The sequence below is a fragment of the Momordica charantia genome (genome assembly GCF_013281855.1).
Source record: "Momordica charantia cultivar OHB3-1 chromosome 4 unlocalized genomic scaffold, Mcharantia_2.0 BLBB01000004.1, whole genome shotgun sequence".
Classification (NCBI taxonomy): Eukaryota; Viridiplantae; Streptophyta; class Magnoliopsida; order Cucurbitales; family Cucurbitaceae; genus Momordica; species Momordica charantia.
Genome location: NW_028275162.1, coordinates 8,793,430 through 8,814,832, shown reverse-complemented (window position 1 = coordinate 8,814,832; position 21,403 = coordinate 8,793,430). Strand labels below are relative to the sequence as shown.

General features: G+C 39.8%; 1 protein-coding gene across 1 annotated transcript; it reads left to right on the top strand.

The window, feature by feature from the left end:
• The first annotated feature begins 19,538 nt into the window (after positions 1–19,538).
• LOC148211739 (uncharacterized) lies at positions 19,539–20,444 on the top strand. The gene has a single exon (XM_088123172.1). It carries the CDS (start codon positions 19,820–19,822, stop codon positions 20,150–20,152), a length of 333 nt encoding a protein of 110 aa, XP_087979298.1. The 5' UTR covers positions 19,539–19,819; the 3' UTR covers positions 20,153–20,444.
• Positions 20,445–21,403: the final 959 nt, after the last annotated feature.

Sequence of the window (21,403 nt, the reverse complement as noted above, 5' to 3'; positions counted from 1 at the left end):
TGGTTTATGACTCAAATAAAATGTGCGTTCGGCGTAGTGAACAATTTGGTTTTCGTTTCCGATAGACATCAAACCATTTTTAAGACAATTGACAAGGTATTTCCCACTGCATTTCATTGCTTTTGCATACAACATATTAAGATGAAATTGTTAGCCAAATTTAAAGTCGATGCGAAGGCACTCGATGAACTATTTCTAAAAGCTGCAAAGGCATATCAAGCGTCTTACTTCAACTCAATCTGGGCTCAACTTAGTGTGTACCCTGGTGTGAGGGAATACCTGGATGACATTGGGAAGGACCGTTGGGCTCGTTGTTTCCAAACAGAATTGAGGTACACACAGATGACCACTAATAATGTGGAGTTCGTAAATGCCCTTTTTAGGCATGCGCGTAGGTTGCCGGTAACTGCTTTACTATTAGAGGTATGTTACAGACTTGGTTCTACGATCGACGGACGCTTGCCTCTTCCTAATCAACCACGTTGTCCGACTACGCAAAAAATAAGTTTGATGAATACTCGAATAGTGCTAGGAGACACGTTGTAGTCAACATCGACCAGTTTCATGTTCAGGTACGCGATGACAACCTTGACGAGATTGTTGATTTCAACTCTAAGACATGTAGTTGTCGGGAGTTTGATTATTTTAAACTTCCATGCTCTCATACTATTACCGAGGAGATGATGCGAAACATAAATCCATACACTCTGTGTGACGAGGCATACATGACGAACTCCTGGGTAATGGCTTATGCAGAACCAATATTTCTAGTTCGCCAGATTTTGTCGACACACCGATGGAACCACCAAATACGGTTCCTAGAGTTAGCAGGAGGCGGACAGTTAGGATTCCTTCCACGGGCGAGGTGCGCCAAACACGTAAGTGCGGTCGGTGTGGTACGTTGGGACACAATCGCAAAACATGCAGTGAATCCCTTAACACAATGTGAATGTATGATGTTGTTGACTTTAAAGAAATTTGTAAGGTAACTTGTACCTCAAGCAACCAACCATGCATGCATACATTGGTAACCTTATGTGTTCTATTATTATTATTATTAATGTGGAGATTGTACTTTTATGTGTTTCATGTATTATGCATATAATATTCAAAAAATGGGACGACGTGCCCACATCTGTACAACGTACTGACGCTTAAAATATACAATATTATCTTGGGTCAAAGTGTCCATATTTAACCCGGTGACATCGCACTCAAAAAACCAGACACAGAAAATCTCGCAATCAGTCGCACTACTCTTTTGGGGTATGCGAATCGACGCACCCTTCATGGCACCACTGGCAAGTCGGGTCGAATTGAAAACATCTCGCCATGGTGCAGCACCGCAGGTAGGATCATACACATCGGCTTCAGCTCCTTCTCAAGTGCATCCAGTGGAGTGGTCGTTTGGAGTGAATCCGATACGGTTATATCGCCTTCTACAAGATTGATGCCGAGCATCACCCCGTGGTTCCCACCTACGTTGATCGGGGTGTACGCCATGTCGCATCACTCCAGGGCACGTTGTGGTCTGACTGCCTACCGTAGACATATTGGAAGATAATCTTCTCATTGCTTTAGGGGTATTTGGTCATCGTAGACAGGACACCCGGCTTCATAGCTGCATATAGACCGTCTGTTTGGTTCAGCAGAGTCTGTATAGGAATTGAAAAAAGATTTTATTAGTTACACAAATAATCAAAAAAGCATTTTATTAGTTCGAACCAAAAGCGGTAAAAAGTACTTACTTAGAAGTATGTCGCTTATCGCAAACTTCTTATGACAAAGATGGAGACACTTATCCAACTTTTTCACCGTAAACAGGACGAGAACATCAAGTACCTGTTACATTTAACCAATCCACATTGATGTAATCAAACTATTGAAAAATATAGTACTAGGAAGTGAGTAAGATGTACTTACTTCGTCCTTCAATTTGACACTAGGGTCCAATAGATCGCGATACCATTCCTTCCTAAACATGTCCGTACATGACTTCTTTAACTGGTGCTATATTGGATGAGGCTATCAAGCCTTTCATCTCGGAACGAAATGGATCGGGATAAGGTCCGGGATGAAAGGCAGAATAGCCTCATCCAAAATCGTCTCGAAGGCGTCGTTATGCCTTCCATCCCGGATCTTATCCCATTCTGTTTCGTTCCGGGATGAAAGGCAGGATAGCCACATCCGAGATGATCTCGAAGGCATCGTTCTGCCTTCCATCCCGGACCTTTTCGGATTGGGACAAACATCCGAGATGGAAGGCAGAATGTCATCTCGATCTCGGAACGAAGGCTTCAAACCCAGATTCTATCCCGAACCAACGTCGTCCAGGATTGAATCTGAGATAGAATCCGGGATTGAATTCTTCGTACGATTTCTCAGTCTTGTACTTACACAACATGAAATTAACCCTAAATCTACATGACTGCTTCAGATAGCCCCGATAATGATACTCAGAACAACAAATAATTAAAACTTTCGTTATATTTGAGCCAAGCAAACTAACCTTGCGATCAATGACTTCGTGGTGCGAAACAATGGAAGAGAAAGACTTAGAAGCGATTGTATGATGTTGTGGATGACTTCGTCCGACGTCGGAGATAGCATTCAATCTGGGATGGGGTTTAGGGTTCTAGGAATCGAGATGGGGTGGAAATTCTCGTTGGGTGCTAGGAAACGTCCGAGATGGGGTGGAAATTACGGTTAATAGAGATGAATTTCACCGGTTTTACTTGGAGGGAGTTGATTTTTTTAAACATGAGGGTACCATGGTAATTTCGCTTGGAGAGGGGTTAAAATTAAGGGAAGTTGGGTTCAGATATAAGGTTTTTAAAAAAGGGGACAGATATCCAATTTCAATTATTGTTGGGTCAGAAACCCCAATTTCCGAACAAAAGTATAGTTATTTTTTCTCTTGTAACTTTGTGTCTTTAACCAAATGGTCCTAATGAATCATATTTTGCCTTAATGTTTTAAACTTGTGGATTTTAAATAAAAATTCTAGTTTGTTTAGAATTACTGCAACTCAAATTAAAGAAAAATAAATAATAAATAAGAAACAATTAAAAAATAATAAAATAGAATTCACATAAATTTAGATGTCTAATAGTTTTTTTGAATACTTACTACATTCTTAAATTGAATTGTTATCATGTGCATGAGACAACGTGAGGCCTAGTAATTTCATGTAATGACATAAATGCTAGATATAGTAGTTATTACTCAAAATTACTTTTAAATAGTGTTGTTATGAATGAGAAAATCTTAATTCCCTTTATTCAATGGATTCAAAAGGGAAGATATCTTGATGACCTTTAGATTCAGGAGAAGATATCCTATATTCAAAAGGAGAAGATCTCCCTAAATTCAGATAACCAGATTTCCTACAAGTATCAGGATTCGAATTCCACAATCCCTAGATTTCCTAAATGTATCAGGATTTGAATTCCACAATCTCTAAAGGGATCAGCATTCAACTTCTATAAATAGGGAAGTCAAACCCTAAAGGTATGCTACAAATCCCTACTATTTGAGATGCTCACAACACTCTACACTTTATACTCAACTACTTCGATTCTGACTTAAGCATTGGAGCTTGTGTGGCAAGAGCCACACCGGTCTTTAATGTTATTCTGTTTTGCAGGCTCGTCGATCCCTTTTATTATAGAAGATTGGTGTCGTCGATGCTGTTCTGTTTTGCAAGCCAAATAGGTTAGAAACCAAAGAGTAAACCCTAGGGTATAAAACCATGGGAAAAAACCAAATAAGTTAGAAACCCAAAGGAAGTACCACTAGCCCTGCTAAAAGTTAGATCCCAAGGCAAAATCTAACGGTTAAAACTAACCGTATAGCAGAGCCGCGAATTAGCTTCCGAGGTCAAGCAGTCTCAATTTCAGTACAGGATTGATCTTTAAATGGAAATGAACGGAAAATGGATCTTTGGTTGATCGTAAATCGCCCAAGTGACTTGATTGCAGCCAACTACAACAAAAGAGAATGGGGCTATGACAGCCAGCCCATAAAAAGCGACAACTGACAATGACAAGTGTTCCAACTACAACAACAGCCCATAAATAGCGACAACTGACAACGACAAGTGTTCCAACTACAACAAAAAAGAATGAGGGCTATGACAGCCAGCCCATAAAACGACAATCAACAGCGACCAAAAAGAGACTATTCCTAAAAAATAGTTAACCCATGAATGACAAAATACTCTCAAAGCAGAAGTCTAATAATCTTCACTTCAACTTTGAGAGTGGGAGCTATTGTTATGGATGAGAAAATCCCAATTCCCATTATTCAAGGGATTCAAAAGGGAAGATATCTTGATGACCTTTAGATTCAGGAGAAGATCTCCCTAGATTTAGATTACCAGATTTTTTAGATGTATCAGGATTCGAATTCCACAATCCTTAGGAATCAAGATTCAACTTCTATAAATAGGGAAGTAAGTCAAACCTTAAAGACAGCGACAAATCTCTACTCTTTGCTATGCTCACAACACTCTACACTTTATACTCAACTACTCCGATTCTGACTTAAGCATTAGAGTCTGTGTGGCAAGAGCCACACCAGTCTTTGATGCTGTTCTATTTTGCAGGTCTCGTCGATCCCTTTTATCATAGAAGATTGGTGCGAATTTGGCGGAATCCCAAGAGGCCAAATTCCTGCATCAACAAGTGTGATGGGTAATTTACCTTATTCATGTAATACATATTTTGACATGTTGTTTGTTTGTTTGACATTTTGAGTAAAACCTTTAGCTACTAATCTAGCTTTAAAGCTAGGTTTATTCCACTACGACAATTAGCACCTTCAATGTCAATTGGTAGTTTATAAATAATGATGGTTTACAGAGAATGCAATGTCAGGTCTACTAAAAGTGAGATAGTATAAGGCTCCGACAATAGCTCGAAAACTACAAGCATCAATGTCCAAACATGGAGAACTATTTGGAGTAGTGGAGAGAGCTATAGGTATAGCACACACCTTTGCAGTAAGCATCCCAAAACGAGTCAAAATATCCCGAGCATATTTGGATTGAGAAACAAGAAGACCCAGATGTTGTGCGATTTATTTCGAGGCCAAGAAAATATTTCAAGCCTCCAAGGTCAGTCATATCAAAACAAAGCCGTAACTGATGCACCAAATGATCAATATACAGAGAGCTACTACCAGTAACAACAATGTCATCCACATAAATAAGTAAAAATGTAGTATAACCATCAAGATGGCGCACGAACAAGGAAGAGTCGCCTTGTGAAGCAACAAAGCCAAGGGTGAGTAAATGACTAATAATGCACTCAAACCAGGCTCTTGGTGCTTGTTTTAGTCGATATAAAGATTTCAAAAGCTTACATACATATTGACGATGAGATGGATCTAAAAAGCCCTGAGGTTGCTGCATATACACTTCTTCATGAAGCTCACCATGAAGAAAGGCATTCTTGACGTCTAGTTGACAAAGAGGCCAATCAAATTGAGAAGTTGAGGATAGGATAATCTGAACTGTAGGTTTCTTCACAAGAGGGCTGAAGGTCTCATCATAATCAATGCCTTCTTCCCGATGATAGTCTTTTACTACCCTTACTACTCCGTCCCACACAGTGTACTACTATCGGCCCTACCAGGCAACATTGAGTCTTCGGACTTATCCACCAAGGGATTCCTTAAATTTCTGTGGATTGCGTTGGAGGAAATCTACCAAAGCGAGGCAGATAGATGGACTCCTTCCCTGCTGCTAAGGGAGAGCAAGAAAAAAATCAAATGATTGTTTTTTTATGGCGTGAATCCTGTTAAGCGTTAGATAAATTTCAGTCTTAACAATCGAGCTTTGTAGGGAGCCACACTACCATCGGGGTTATGCTTGATGCGATAAACCCACTTACAACCGATTGCATTCTTGCCAGGTGGTATAGGAGTTAAAGTCCAAGTTTTTTGCTTTATTAAGACATCATATTCCTCACTCATTCCATCACACCAAACAAGAAGTGTGGAAGTTTTAGAATACGAGTACAGAGAAAGATTTTCCATAGAGATACCAGAATTACTCCTTGTCTGCATGGAATGTGTATTTTGTACGAAAGAACCAGAACAACCAGGATTCGTAGGGCCATTACAAACAGGTTGAATTGATATAGGAGTAGAAGTATTAGGTAACTCAACAAGTACATAGGAACTGACTGTAATATTCGGGGCTACATTGGAAGCACCAGATGCTACAACATCAGAGGCAACAGGATTATTAGAGGCTGCAATATGAGAATCATCATTTGCAGACTCTACAGTAATAGAGGCTGCAACATCTGAATATGCAGAAACCAAATCAGGGACAGCTACCAGTGATGGGGAAGTTGATGAAGGTGATGTAGGAGTAGCTGTCTCACAGCGATTAAAACCATCAGTTTGTGGTACAAATGCAGAGAGTAATAAAGGTAGAAGGGAAGTATGCGATGAGGAAGGACCAGATGGGATATGGGAGGTAGGAGTAGATGAGGAAGCAAAAGGAAAGGTAGACTCATCAAAGATGACATGTCGAGAAGTGTAAAGACGGTTGGAAGAAATGTTAAAGTACATATACCCTTTTGAGTCAAGAGAGTAACCAAGAAATAAACATTGAGTGGTTTTGGGTTGTAGTTTGTTGGAGAGATATGCTGTTAGTAGGGGATAGGAAGCACAACCGAAGGATTTTAAGAATGAAAAATCTGGAGGATGATGAAATAGAAGTTCAAATGGAGATTTATAACCAAGCGAAGGTGATGGAAGTCTGTTAATGACAAAAATAGCCACAACAAAGGCAAAAGGCCAAAAGAAGATTGGTAGGAAAGATTTTTACATAAGAGTAAGAGCGGTTTCAATGACATGCCGATGTTTGCATTCAACGACACCGTTTTGTTGAGGGGTATAGGCACGCGACTTTTGGTGAAGTATACCATGAGTACGAAGAAAGAAACTAAGGGAGTGATTAATGAATTCACCACGTCCATCACTACAAAAGATTTTGATACGATATGAAAGAAGATTTTCAATTAGAGGCTTAAAGTGTTGAAAAACAGTAAAAACATCAGATTTTCATACAATGGGAAACAACCAAGTGTATTTAGACATGTCATCAATAAAAGAAACATAGTAATTAAAGTCATTAACAAAGGTTTCAGGGGCAGGACACCTCACACATCACTATGTAGAAGTTCAAGAGGAAACAGAGAGACAGTAAATGACAAAGCAAAAGGAAGTCTATGCATTTTTTTCCATGTAAACAATGCTGACAGATACAATTTACATAATTATTTGAAGGTAAATACATAGATTTGAGAACAACATTAAGAATTGCATTACTAGGATGCCCTAACCGGTCATGCCAGATAGAATGAGAGGTTCGAGCCCACAAAAGCCACTGGTGGAGATGCAGCAACTGATCTTGAAGGAAGACCATCAAAGGAAGAGATAGGATAGAGGCTATTGACACTAGGACCTCGAAAGATTATCTGGCCCGAAGATTTGTCCTCAATAAGAAAAAAATTAGCATCAAACATAATGATACAATTGTTATCCATACACAGTTTATGAACTGAAAGTAAGTTAGAGAAAATATTTGGAACTCGTAGGAAAGGAGAGACAAGGAAGAAGTAGGTGTCTGAATTGTACCACAACCTGTATGGGTTATCAGAAGTGATTGGCCACTCCCAACAGCAATCTGATCATCACTAATATAATCAGTAGCAGAGGAAAAAAATGATTCATATCTGCAGTAACATGAGAGTTACATCTTGAATCAGTAAGCCAAGTGAAACCAGAGGAGTTCATAGCAACTTGATTCTGTGAGGCTAGCATAGCAACCAATTGTGCAGGAAGGTGGCATCCCTGAAAGTTGTAGTTCATTTTGTTATAACAGCCAATGGCAATGTGACCAACCTGTAAACATATCTGACACACAAGTCTCTGAAAGGAAGAATCAGAAACAGGAAGAGAAAACTGAGAACCAAACTGATTACTGCCAACAGATGGCGATTGACCACGATTACTGGTAATTTTTCCACGGCCACTATTACTAGAAGCCTTTGCCTTTCCACCAGAATAACCTCTACCGCAAGGAACATTCGGATTAAAATTCTAATTTTGAGGTTGAGAACCAGAGTTAGCAAATAAGGTAGTTGGCGAAGCGAAAAGATCGTAGCGTTTAGACTGTTTTTTCGATGGCAGCTTCTTCGGATACCAAAAGAACATGAAGTTCAGCAAAGGATACAAAATGTGAACAAGTATGCATAGAAGTTCGGAAGGTATTAAATTTCGACGGCAAGCCATTAAGAGTGTAAATAATCAGATCTTCGTCCTCAATAATCACAGAAACATTTGCCAATTTGTCTTTCAACTCTTTAACATGCTGAATATATTGATCCACTGATTCAGAGGATTTTTTTTCAAAATTGACTGCAGATCAGTCTTCAAGTTGACCACATTGGAGCGTGAACTAGAAGAATAGTGTTTGACAAGGGTGTTCTAAACTTGTTGTGAAGACTCACAGCCAACGATGTAGGCGAAAGCATCACATTGATCAAGGTCATTAAGGCGTGATCCTTAGCAATCCAGTTGTCGTACTTCGGATTGACTTCTTTAACAGTAGAAGACATAGACGACGAAGTCAAATTTGGTGCGGTAACCAAAAATTCCTCAGGTTTTGTAGTGGAGCCATCGACAAAACCATATAACTTGTGAGCTTTAAGGATTGAAGTCAACTGGAACTTCTAAAGGACAAAATTGAACGAATCGAGTCTGATGGAGACAAGATTGCAAATATTGGACAAAGAAAAATTGGAGAGTTAAGATCCTTTGGAGTAGATGAATCCGCCATGGAAAAGGATTCAAGAAATTTGAAAGAATTTGCAAGAAATAGAATGAAGAGCAAGACGTGTGTGCTAAGAAAGAATGTGTGGAAGCAGGATCGAAGGACGTTAGTCAAAAAGCTCTGATACCATGTAATAAACTCTTCAAGAAATTGAGAGTGCTCTTCATTGATGATAAAAAAGAGCTTACAAAGAGTATTTATGAAATGATACACATTTAACAACTTAACAAACTCATAACAAAAACTATAACAAACTCATAACAGAATCTAAATAATAATATCAGTCAACAATCAGTTAACATTGTGAACATCGGTAATATTATTCCAAACGTTGGTAGAAGGATAGTTCTTCCAACATTTATAAACCTTGCCAGAGCTATACTTCTGCCGATGTTTTGCAAATGTCAATAGAGAAGCAGTTTTGTCGACGTTTTCTAGAAAAACATCGGTAGTGTACAGTCCCAACACCTTTTTGTCGACGAATAATTATTGTCAAGATAAGTCTTTTCCAATATTTTTTGGATCTTTTCCTGACGTTTTAACGCATCAAGAAAAATTAAAATTCTTGTAGTGAGCTCTTAGTTCTCACTAACCATAAGGACCTCAGGAGTATCACAACTCTGTCCTATGACAAACCTCCTATTGTGGCCCTCTTTTTGACATGATGATAGCATCTAATTTCTCTTCCCTTAAACTTGGACCTACTCCTTCCTTGGTGGTTCTTACTTTTATTCTTATCTTCGCTTCTTCCTATAACAAAAAATGACTCGCCTCTTTTCTTTTCATTATTTAATTCTAAATTTCTCATTTTAAGAGCATTAACAACAATATAAGTAGTCAATGAATATCTACCATATTTAATAGCAGCTTTCACGTCTTTATAAGAATCAGCCAAAGAATTCAACAAGATAATCAATTAATTTTCATCAGAGACTTCCTCACTACAATTTGAAAGATCATAAGTAATTTTGTTGAACTCATCTAAATTAACACTAAGACTCTTACTAGGGTTCATTTTAAAGCCAAAGAGACATTCTTTAAGATAAATTTTTTTGATAGAGACATGGTTGAATATAGAGAATTTAATTTTGACCAAAGCTTACTGATGGTGTTTTCTCCCTTTACCTTATGCTAGAGTATACTATGTTGGAGCATTACTCTGCAGCCGCAAATCTAGGTAGTGTAGTAATTTTTTTACACCCGAATTTTAACCACATCCGTACAAAGCCTGCGTGTTGCCCTAAAATTAAGGCTCAATATAAAAGCTTCTATTGAGCCAGTCAACAAGATAGATCCCAAGGAAGGAATCATTTTTTAAGGTAATGAAAAGACAGGAAGAGTTGTCCCCATTTCGAAAAGAAGCTGATGAAAAGAGGTTGGAGTCACTGGTTTTCTTAACGAGCTGGAGGTTTATGAGGGTTTCCAGTGATTTTTCCCCAAATGGGTCGCTTTTCTCTATTTCCCATGAGCTAAACCCCATTTTTAGGGGGGGGGGATCTCTTGATGTAAACCGCGAACAAAGATCTTATAGCTTGTTTTTGTTGCTGTTAAATAGAGTTGATTGAATTTTTCCCATCTTACTAATCTGTTGGCCACCATTATCAGTTTGTGTGCTCTCGTATGACTCGAAAGAGTGAATAGGAAGCTTGTTTGGCTTTATTTGTGGTTAGTCTATTGTGGATGCTTCAGAACAAGGTTCACCTAACCATGCTTATAAACTTCTTTGAATGCTTGATTATTTAGCAATGGAAGTTGTGAATACTTATTTTTGGGTGTCTCGAAAGGTAACCATGTCCGTTTGAGCATAAGTTGTGATTTTTCTTTTCTGTTCGTTTTGCTATAGCATTTCTCTGCCTTAACATATTTGGTTTACAATATTTTATCTCTTGGAGTTTCTCTCTATGTTTTTATGTTACTTTACTTAGTTTTAGCTATACAAATATTGATTATCTTTTATTTGCATTTTTTGTATTCTTAAACGCACGTTTAGAGTAATATACATAGTCCCTGTGGATTTTGACCTTGTTTATACTACAATCAATAAGAATAGTTTACACTTACATTCACATAGGTTGTGGACACGGAACAATAGTGAAGCAATGGAACTGGCGTTTTATGGGTGATTCTTTTTGCATAATGGTCTTCTCTTTACTATTATCTTTGACAACCAAGGTCTGGGTTGATTCAGCAGCATCTTGTCTCTCAATCCTGTTCTTTAAAGAGGCAATTTGAGAATATTTTTTTTTATTGCCTCCATCAAGGTGTTGATTATCCTCTTTATTTTTGTCATATTTTAACCATATGGTGCTTGCATTAGTCATCACAATAGAGACAATGTCATGATTAAGGTCGAATAAATGGTAATTCTTAACAAGAAGCTCATTTGTAATATATGCTTCGAGAAGTATAATTACTCTGCTTGCAACAAAAGGGGATCTGATTTTCCTAGAGTTGAAGTTTGTTGATGTGTGGATTTCGGTTCTCCGGTTCTCCTCCGCGCACACACCTAACTTGATTATTCGGAACTGATACCTGCAAAACCAAATCATACTAAATCGGTGTGACTCTAGTCACACGGGCTCCGATGTCTAAGTTAGCAAGGGAAAGTGGAGAAAGTAGTAAACTCGAGATGTCCCCTTACCTCCAGGGTTGGACCGCTACTTATAGCCGTGATGATAATTCCAGAACTTTCCGTAGCTAAACCCTAATTCATAGTTGCAGGGCCTGAGGGAAATCGTTGATCGCGGGCGGGAGACTCGCAGGCTGGGCCGTGGGTCGAGCCCGGCTCGGGGCCTAGTAGGGGTCGGGGCCGAGCAGGAGTCGGGACCGAGCCCTTCTCGATCCAGTTGGTTCTCCTTCGATCGCTTACTCGTTCATCTGTAGCTTGGCTATTGTCAATTTCCGTTGCATAACAATTGCCCCTACTCCCAAGGCGATGTTTCGATCTCCTTGGGAGTATAGCTCTTGTCGTGACTTATCTTTTTCATGTCAGGTCTGTGATCGAGGAGATCTCGAGTTCCTTGGGGTCCGTGTCGAGCACGCCTCGATCTAACGGTCAAAGATCGTGGCCCGAGCCTATTGAGTTGTCGAATCACTGTGGGACCTGAGTTGTCCCATCTTCACGAGACACAAAAAAGTTGCATGTCGATTTACCCTTTCTTTGCAAGTCCCTAGGCAACCTTCCATCTAGTTGTCACATCTACAGTAGACCCGTGACCTTGGGGTCATGGGGGTGTTGGGTACCGAGCCGAGCACGCCTCGATCCATTGGGTAAAGACCTCCAGACCGAGAGCTGCGCCTTGAGTTGAGGGCTATTTAAACCCCTTCATCCTCCTCATTTCTTGTTAACCTCCCTACAAGGTACATCTCTCTTTGCTTTGCTTTTGTTGTGTTTTCTCTTCATGGCTGGCCTTAAGTTCGAATGGACCTCCTCGGATGATGGGTCATCGTTACATCCTTCGTCTGAATCTCAATCCTATCGTCCGTTTTGGGTGGATAACTCTACTCTTACAGCGAGGGACCTGTGTCGCTTGCGTTCAAAATATCGTATCTCAGATTCGGTTAGCCTTCGTCTTCCGAATCCAGGAGAGAGTATCAATGGTTCTTTTCCCGATGTAGTTGTGTTTTATGCGGCGATGTTCCAATTTGGAGTCCGCCTATCGTTGCCTCTTTTCCTTCAAAACTTTTTAGCTTTCAACCAAGTAGCTCCTTCCCAAATCGTCCCGAATGGGTAGTCTACTTTGATTAGTTGCTTTATTTTGTGGTCGTACCTCGGGGGCGAGTAACCTCTAACCGCTGCAGATTTTATGTTGCTTTATTACCTCAAACACAGCCCCGATGATAACTTTCATTTTTACGTTAGTTCCCGAAACTAGGTTCTTGTTATGGTTCCTTCCTCAGTGAAGCATTGGAAGAACGAGTGGTTCTTTGTCGGTGGTGATTGGTTAGCCCGTAACGATAGAGGGCTGTATTTTCCCGTCCTGACTGACTGTAGGGAGTTAGGTAAGTAGCTTCCGAGCTCTATCGGGACTTTCGTAGATATCGATTCTGATATTTCTCTTTCTTTGTTGGCAGTTTCTCGTAATTGTGAGCTTATTGTCAAGGAGTTCAATTTTTACCATACCGTTATCTAGCTATCGGATATCGAGCGTTGGGGCCCAGATTTGGTTACGGAGCAAAACTTAGTGAATTTTGGCTTTGCTCCCCCTCAGAACCCTCCAGGTTTCTATCGAAATCTTTTCTTCGTTTTGCATGAAAGTCGATTTTTACTTTTATCTCTATTTGTAGAAATGTCGAAACGGAGTGCTTCCTTGTATGAAAGGGACTCTCATCTCAGCAGGCTCGATCCTCCATGCCTCTTACAGCTCTGAGGCGTTTTGCCCGACTTCGTGGGACGTCTATCCCGTCCTCCCCTCGAGGTCATCCAGGGAGCTCCTCTCAAGCTTCAATCTTCCCTTTCTCTGGCCCGTATAGTGGTGATGTTGACGGGACAGCCTACCTGGAAAGAGCATTTAGCCTTTGGCAAGGCCTCGGCGACTCATCGAGCGGGTCAGATTTTAGACTGTCAAATCCTCAGCACAGCATCAGTATGTGCCTTAGCGATCTTTACCAGGTGAGCACTTTGCAGCTTCAAGTATTTGTCATAGCATCTTCTCCTAATGTACATTTTTGTCCTTGGCAGGTTTTCAATCGTCTAGTGGTATTCTCGGGTCGGGTTGTCGATGAAATTAACCACCTCCGCTGCCACTATGCCCCTCGGGAAGAGCTGGATCAGGCCCTTTCTTCCTTGAACCAAACCAACAGTCTTCTGGAAAGTACCCAACGCGAGTTGGAAACAGAGAAGAGAGAATCTCGAGATGAGTTGGCCAACCTGCAGAGGAGACTTGACGAGGCCAACGCTCGGCTCTCTAATTTTTAATTCTTGGCTGAGGAATTGAGAAAAACTCAAGAGTACGTCGACTTGCAAAATTCTGCCATGGAGTGCGGCGTTTCCCGGTCTCTTCGCCAAGTTTCTAACCAGCACCTTGATATTGACTTCTCCTTCCTCCCGGAGCGTTTTAGAGCCGAGCGTGATTCTCCTGACGACATGGATGAAAACGACGACGAGGAGTAATAGGGTAGCTTAAGAGGGTAGCGAGTTTCTTTACCTGTGTTTAGCGCCCGGTTATTTGCTTTGTCATTATCTTCGCTTGTATTTCTTCTTTTTTGGAATCATCAATTAACCCTCTGCTACCAACAATTATTGGCTTACGGCTCTAACTCTGATGGAGTTGACTTTGTTGCCTTCATTTTCATAGGTTACTAACCCTTTGGCCATAGCCAATGGTTTTATACCCGCTGTCGTTTGGCTTTTTACTTCATCTTATGTTTTAACCGTGCTAGGTCAATCGACCCACTTCTGGTTTGGCCGTGTTGAGACTGTTTAATTGTTCTTTCGAAATTTGTCGATTAATGTAGATTCGTGCGTCATCGCACCCTAAGTAACAAAAGAAAGGAATGCTTTTGCTTTCAAAATTTGTCGATTAATGTAGATTTGTACCTCATTGCACCTGGTCTGCGTCGAGCAGTGGTCGGATCCGAGCCGTGCTCGACTGGGTAGGACACGAGCTCTGCTCGGCTCAGGCTGGTTTTACCAGGCTTGCGTCGTCGAGTCGGTCATGACCTGTTGCCCCCTACTCTCAAGGTAGTGTATTATCGATATTCCTTGAGAGTATGTTTGTAGACAAGGCAATGTGTTTTATCAAAGTTGCTTGGCATCCAGTTTTGGATTTAGAAGACAGAGTTGATAAGGAATCCGGCTAATGCATACTTTATTGAATAAAAGAAACAATAATCGGAAATCTTGCTAAAGTAGAAGAATAAAAACAATCTTAAATTCACCAAACTTGAAGGGAAAAGGAAAGGAAAGATCAATGGCCACCCGTAGTAGAAGTCTTGTCATTGCCCCTCATTAAGGTATAGTAGCACTCACGCGACACTCGTTGCTCTCCTTTAATTTCTCCTACTCCACCAGGGGTTGGGAACTTCATGGACTGGTGGTATGTGGATGGTATCGCTTTGAGCATATACATTGTTGGTCTTTCCAATATTGCGTTGTAGGAGGATGTGTAGTCGACGACCAAAAAGTCCACCATTTTGGTGATACTTTTTGGCCCACTTTCGAACGTTACAGGCAACTCTATTCTCCCCTCGGGAATGACCCGTTCCCCTCCAAATCCTATTAATGGTGTCAGGCTGCTCTTAAGCACCTCTTTTCCTAAATCCATGGCTTTGTAGGCTGTCAAAGAGATGATATCTGCTGAGCTGCCCCCATCCACCAAAATTCGATGTACTTTCGCGTTGGCTATTTTCAAGGTGATAAGCAGCGCATCGTTATGCGGGTGGAGGAGGTGAGTCACCACGTCCTTTGAAAACTCGATCTTCGTAGACCAGTCCGCAACATATGCATGATAGACCTCACTTTGTTCGAGGCTCGCCCTAGCTTTTCGTACATCTGCCTTTCTTTTTCTCCCGGACTCTCTCTCTATTGGGCCTCCCATTATAGTTCGAATCTCTCGAGCAGGTGACTTGTCATTCTAGCCGTTTTGTGTCGCTTTAGGGTCCTCTACATACTCTTTGAGGTACCCCCTCCGGATGAGCCTTTCCACCTCTTCCTTGAGGTCAAAACAATCCTGAGTTGTATAGCCGTGATCTCTGTGGAAAAGGCAATATCGGCCTTTGCTTCGTTTAGTCAGCGGTGCCTTCATCCTCTCTGGCCATTTGATCTCCATTAGTACTTGCTCGAGTGGAACGGTGGTTGGTGTATACTTTTCGAATTTCCAGGGTGGATCTTTCTGGCTACTCCGATCTCTTTTCTTCCATCTCGACCCCTATGGCTTATCTCCCGACCTCTCCCTCTTCTGGTCGGACCGTTTTCCTTCTGGCTCCCTTTTTTAGTAAAAGAACTCACCAGCGGTCATGTACTTCTGAGCTCGGCTCAGCGCCTCCGAGAAGGTGCTCGGTGTCTTCTTCCCGAACGAAAATGATAAATGTTCATCCCTGATGCCGGACATGAAGGCCAGTAGAGATACAGCGTCTGTAAGGCCCTCCACCTACAGCTTTTCCTCGTTGAATCGAGCTACATAGTCGTGTAGACTCTTGCTTAATAGTTAAAAGATAAGCCACGGATCGGCTCCAACACGGGTCCTCAGTTTGCTCCCTGCACTGTTTGTTGACTCCTTAGTCTCGCTTTGTGCTGGGCCCTTCCCTTTTCTTGGGTCTCTGACAAGGGGTACCTCATCGGGCTCTTGTTGCTCGAATTGTTGAAGGAGTTGGGTCATGCGTTGTAACATGCCCTCTACCTTGTCTTCCAAGGCCACGAACAACTTTTGGAGCGGCTCAGGGGTCGTTATTGCATGCGCCTCGGGCAACCCTTCCTGACATTCCGAGTTCGATCGGTTGGTCCCATCCTCGGGGTCGTCCAAGTTCAACTTCCTCTTGGCAGAGCAGTTATCATTAGAGCATCATGGACTCCTTTCTGGTGGGCGCCAATTGTTGATGTGTGGATCTCGGTTCTCCGGTTCTCCTCCTCGCACACACCTAACTTGATTATTCGGGACTGATACCTACAAAACCAAATCGAACTAAACCGGTGTGACTCTAGTCACACGGGCTCCGATGCCTAAGTTAGCAAGGGAAAGTGGAGAAAGTAGTAAACTCGAGATGTCGCCTTACCTCCAGGGTTGGACCGCTACTTATAGCTGTGAAGATAATTCCAGAACCTTCCGTAGCTAAACCTTAATTCATAGTTGCAGGGCCTGAGGGAAATCTTTAATCGCGGGCGGGAGACTCACGGGCTAGGCCATGGGCCAAGCCCAGCTCGAGGCCGAGCAGGGGTCGGGGTCGAGCAGGGGTCGGGACCGAGCCCTTCTCGGCCCAGTTGGTTCTCCTTCGATCGCTTACTCGTTGATCTGTAGCTTGGCTATTGTCGATTTCTGTTGCATAACAAAGTTCATTAGAGAAACCATGGATAATTGAACTCGTTTAAGGGTTGCTCGTGAAAAAGTCGTTGATGAAGCCTTTTTTAAATGTCATTGGTTTTCTGGAAAAGTTTGGGTTTTGAGAAAGAGATGAGAAATAGGGATTGTCCTACGGACGTACTAAGTTGTTCACACGAGATTTTTGGAGAAATTTGATTCGTGGAGTTAAATATACAGTTACAATAAGAGTAAACAGGTCAGATCTTGTCATAATTACAAGTAACAAATGTAAATAGAAATGGATTTATAAATCCATAAACGAGAGGTAAACTACCTCAACGATATTTGCACTTAGCTAAATATGCATAAAACCAAGCAAATCAAATACTGAGAGCTAATAATCATAAGTAAATCCATGAAGAATGATTCAAAAAATTATTTACTTAATCTTCTTCCTCCATCCATAAATCTAGAAATGAGAACCGTAAATATCTATTAACAAGAATAATTCCATAAATCTAAAAACAAGAGGTAAATATGCATAAATCGAAGGAAGCAAAATAATAATGCAAAGTTCTAAAAACTAGTTTATTCAATTTTGAAGAAGCATAAGTTATTCTCCATTTTCTAATAGAAGTAACGAAGCGTGTTTCTTTCGAAGGATTTTTAGAGGAGGTTATAGCAGTGACCTTTATTCGTGAATCACTTCAGTTTTAATTCTTAAAAATGATTCTGGTATAGATTTACATAAATATACGCAGTTCGAAACTATTTTATATAGAAGTTAAATAATAAAAAAATTTACATTTGACGTGGTATGCATAAAATATAAATACACATCTTTAAAAATGAAAAGGAAAGAGGTGAGTGAATATTAAAAAAATATAATTTTTTTTTTTTTAAATGTAATCCCATTTAAATCTAGATTACAAAATCTCAGTTTGTAGATAAACCTACAGACAATCCACCATCAGCACACCATCTAAATAACTTGTCCGCGGGAAGAATGAAGGTCACGTTGGAAATCCTTGTCTGCGGGAAGAACGACTCGGTTTAAAGAATGAAGGTCGGACGGAAGAGCGGAAGGAATGAGTTGGGCGGCGGTGGCTATTGCTCGGAGATGCAGAACGGTTACGGCCGAACCAGCAAACAGCAAATGCAACTGCAACACGATGGACCAGGATTGGATGCAGCTGTGAATGGAATGGCACAATACCCTGCAACTGTGATCTAAAAATTCATTCACCCTAGTTTTAAATTTTAAATTTTGAAAATTTAGAAATTTTAAACTTAGAACAAACTATCTTAGTATTAAATCTTTAGTTTCAAAATCTACCTTTTACTTAAATTTAGTTGTTTTGATTTGATTCTTCATTATTTTGACATGGTTCTTAAGCTCTCTTATTTTGTCAGTTGTAGAAAAAAAAATCTTTCTTATAGATGTATATTTGTCAAAAACAATATTTAGGATTTATTTTGATCAAAGAAATATTGTCGTATGACCGAATTTGACCAAGTTAATCTAATCAAATGGCCCTTGAAAAGACGTGTAGCATGATTGGAATTTGTCATTATTTGTCTTTCTATTTTAATTTAGGGACATGTTAATCTGTCATTGCCCCAAATTCAATAGCATATATTTTTGCCACGATGATGTGGCAGTTTTTAATTGGCCAAAATTTATACTTCTACACGAACTTTTTTTTTCTTCACATAGTGGAGGTCGAATTATCAACTTTAGAATGGAAGATACTTTATCCACTGAGATACGTTTGGATTGGATTAACTCTATACAGACTTAGGTCAAAAAAATATATTGGTTGATTAAGATGTTAAAACTAGAGCTATGGAAGTGTGACTGCCCGTCCTGTAGGGCAATTGAGTGGCCAATGTTTTATTTTTCTTCGGAGCTTTAAAATGCTATTTGTGAGATTTCTGCATTCTTTTTATAGAATATATTTGTTTAGTTCAAAAATTGTAAGATGGGGATCGAAGCATCAATCTTATAAATAGTAATAGATATCTTATCCACTCCATCTACACTTTTGATGAATAATTTTAATTGGCACCGGAACAAAAGGCCTATATTGATAATAACATAAGCTTAGTCTTAATGAGCCTATAACAAAAAGCTACTCGGTATAATCACTCTTTTGAATATGTGAAAAACAATGTTAAATTACAAATTTGCTTCCTAGGATTTTGATACGGTTTAATTTAATCTCTTTGATTACATTTATTTTCAATTTTATCATTATGGTTTGTAGGTTCTCAATTTGATCTTTATAATTTATTTGAATATCATAAATTGTTCCTATCATAACAAGATCTTATCACATTAAACACGTAATATGTTTTCTAAGCTAGTATATTAGTTAATTGTATCAAAAAGACTATTTGTGAAGATTTTCAGTGAATAGAAAATGATTTAGAGACCATTTGTGAAATTTTAACATAATCATATGAACTAAATTGAAAATTCTAAAATTACAAGGACCGAAATAAAACTAAACTCAAACGATTGAAACTTTATATCTAAATCAAATTTATAACTCAACGGAAAAAGATCTGATCATTGTATTTTAAAAAGTACAAGAACTCAATCGTGAGAACTAACCAATGTTATAATTTAATGTTGATACTTTTCAGAAGATTCCTGAAGCATTTGGAAGCCATAATTGAAGGTTGAAAATGAGAAAATATCTATGAATATTCAATGGGCCGAAACAACTCGAACAAAACAATGGGCTAACGTGGCCTCTCCCACAGTCCCTCAAAGAAAGTTGCACCAACAAATGGCATTTAATTCCACTCGATCGTGAAGAAATGTTCCCTTTTTTTTCCTTTCTTCTCAAGAAAATTCCCTGAATTCGCATGAAAACCCAACGCCCCAATTCGGCTCTATATATATATGTAATGGAACCGCCCCTCTTCTGTATCCCCAAGTCAGAAAAAAGGCAGCTTTTCCCCTCGATTCTTCGGCCTCTTCTTGAATCAAGCTTTCCCAGGAATGGGCTTGAAGTGGATTCTGAATTCTGCGTTTATGCAAGTTCTGGGGCTCACGGAGAAGCAAAAGAATCAGGAGGAGGCGCGAGAAGGAATCAAGAATGTGAAGAAGGAGAAGGAGGAGGAGGAGGATTCTTATTATGATGGAGGTTTGAATTTCTCAGGTGGGTTCCGAATGCCCCTCCATTACCCCAGGTACACGAAGGGGGACTATGAGAAAATGGAGGAGCCCTGTTTGGATTTGCTTCTGAAACAATATGGGCTCTGTTTTGATGGAACTCTTGAGGAGAAAAGGGCATTTGCTATTGGGACGTTCCTGTGGCCAGACCAACTCTGAATCCGCCCACCAAGTGTTTGATGAAATTCCCCAAAGAGAAAAAAAGGAACATATAGCTCTACTTTTTGAGCGTATAAATTTTGAAGCTTGGTGTTTGTATAGTTACGTTATATGGATGTGATGCTAGTTTAAGATGCGGATATATTAGCTTAGTCCTTTTTTTTTTCTTTTGCTTTTTCAAGCTTTTGTTTGGCTGGCTCTGTATCTGATGATCTTGGTGGGAATTTAGAGAGTCTTGTACAAATCTTGTTACATAATGGTTTATTAAACACCCTTTTACTTGCCTTCCTCATCTTTCTATCTTTACTGCGTTCTTTCTCGCTGTACAAAAATTTTGGTAGAACCAGGAGAATTTGGTGTTTGTTGTTTGTTGTTCTTCAAGAAACAGAGGAAGAAAGCAGTGAAAATATTAACCATAGTCTCTCTACATAATCTTATTGCATTCCAAGCTCTCAATCTCCATAAGAATTGAATTTATTAACCAATCAATCTGAACCATCAACCATCTATATTTAATAATCAATAATTTTGACCTTATTTGATACTTTTTTTTTATTTTTTATATTACTAGTTTCTCTTTCTCTCACCTTTTTGTACTAAAAAAAAATGATTATTGTACGTAATTTACTTGCTACAAGATAAAATATAACTACTCACTTATGAAAATAAATCTCAAGCTGAATCTGAACTAAAACGAATTGTATCACGTTAAGTAGTAAACATCACTATTAACTATTTGTAAAATAATCTGAGTCGGATGAGAAGCACTTTCATGTATCCTAAAATTATGTTCTCTCCAAATGTGAGAAATATGTTGATGACAACGGTAACCCAAGTATAATTACAATAGTATGATATTGTCCGCTTTGAGCATAACCTTCACAGCTTTGCTTTTGGTTTCACTCAAAAGGCTTCATACCAATGGAGATAATTGTCCTCTCTCATATACCATGAATCAATCCATTCCCTAGCCAATGACGGACTTTGTTTGCATTTCCCTCATAAACCCAACAATCATCCCCTTAAACTAAGTACCACCGAGTCTCCCCTTGAACGAGAGTTTGCTCTTATCCAAGGCTTCCGCCATATCTTGATAGAACACACTCATGGATTACTTCATGACTAATACCTTCTGAGGCTCACCACTTCTTTTTTCGGCACCCGAAGATTTCACTGATATAGCTAGATTTAGACCATGGCTCTGATACCACTTATTAAGGACAACGATACCTTGAGTATCTCCACAATGGT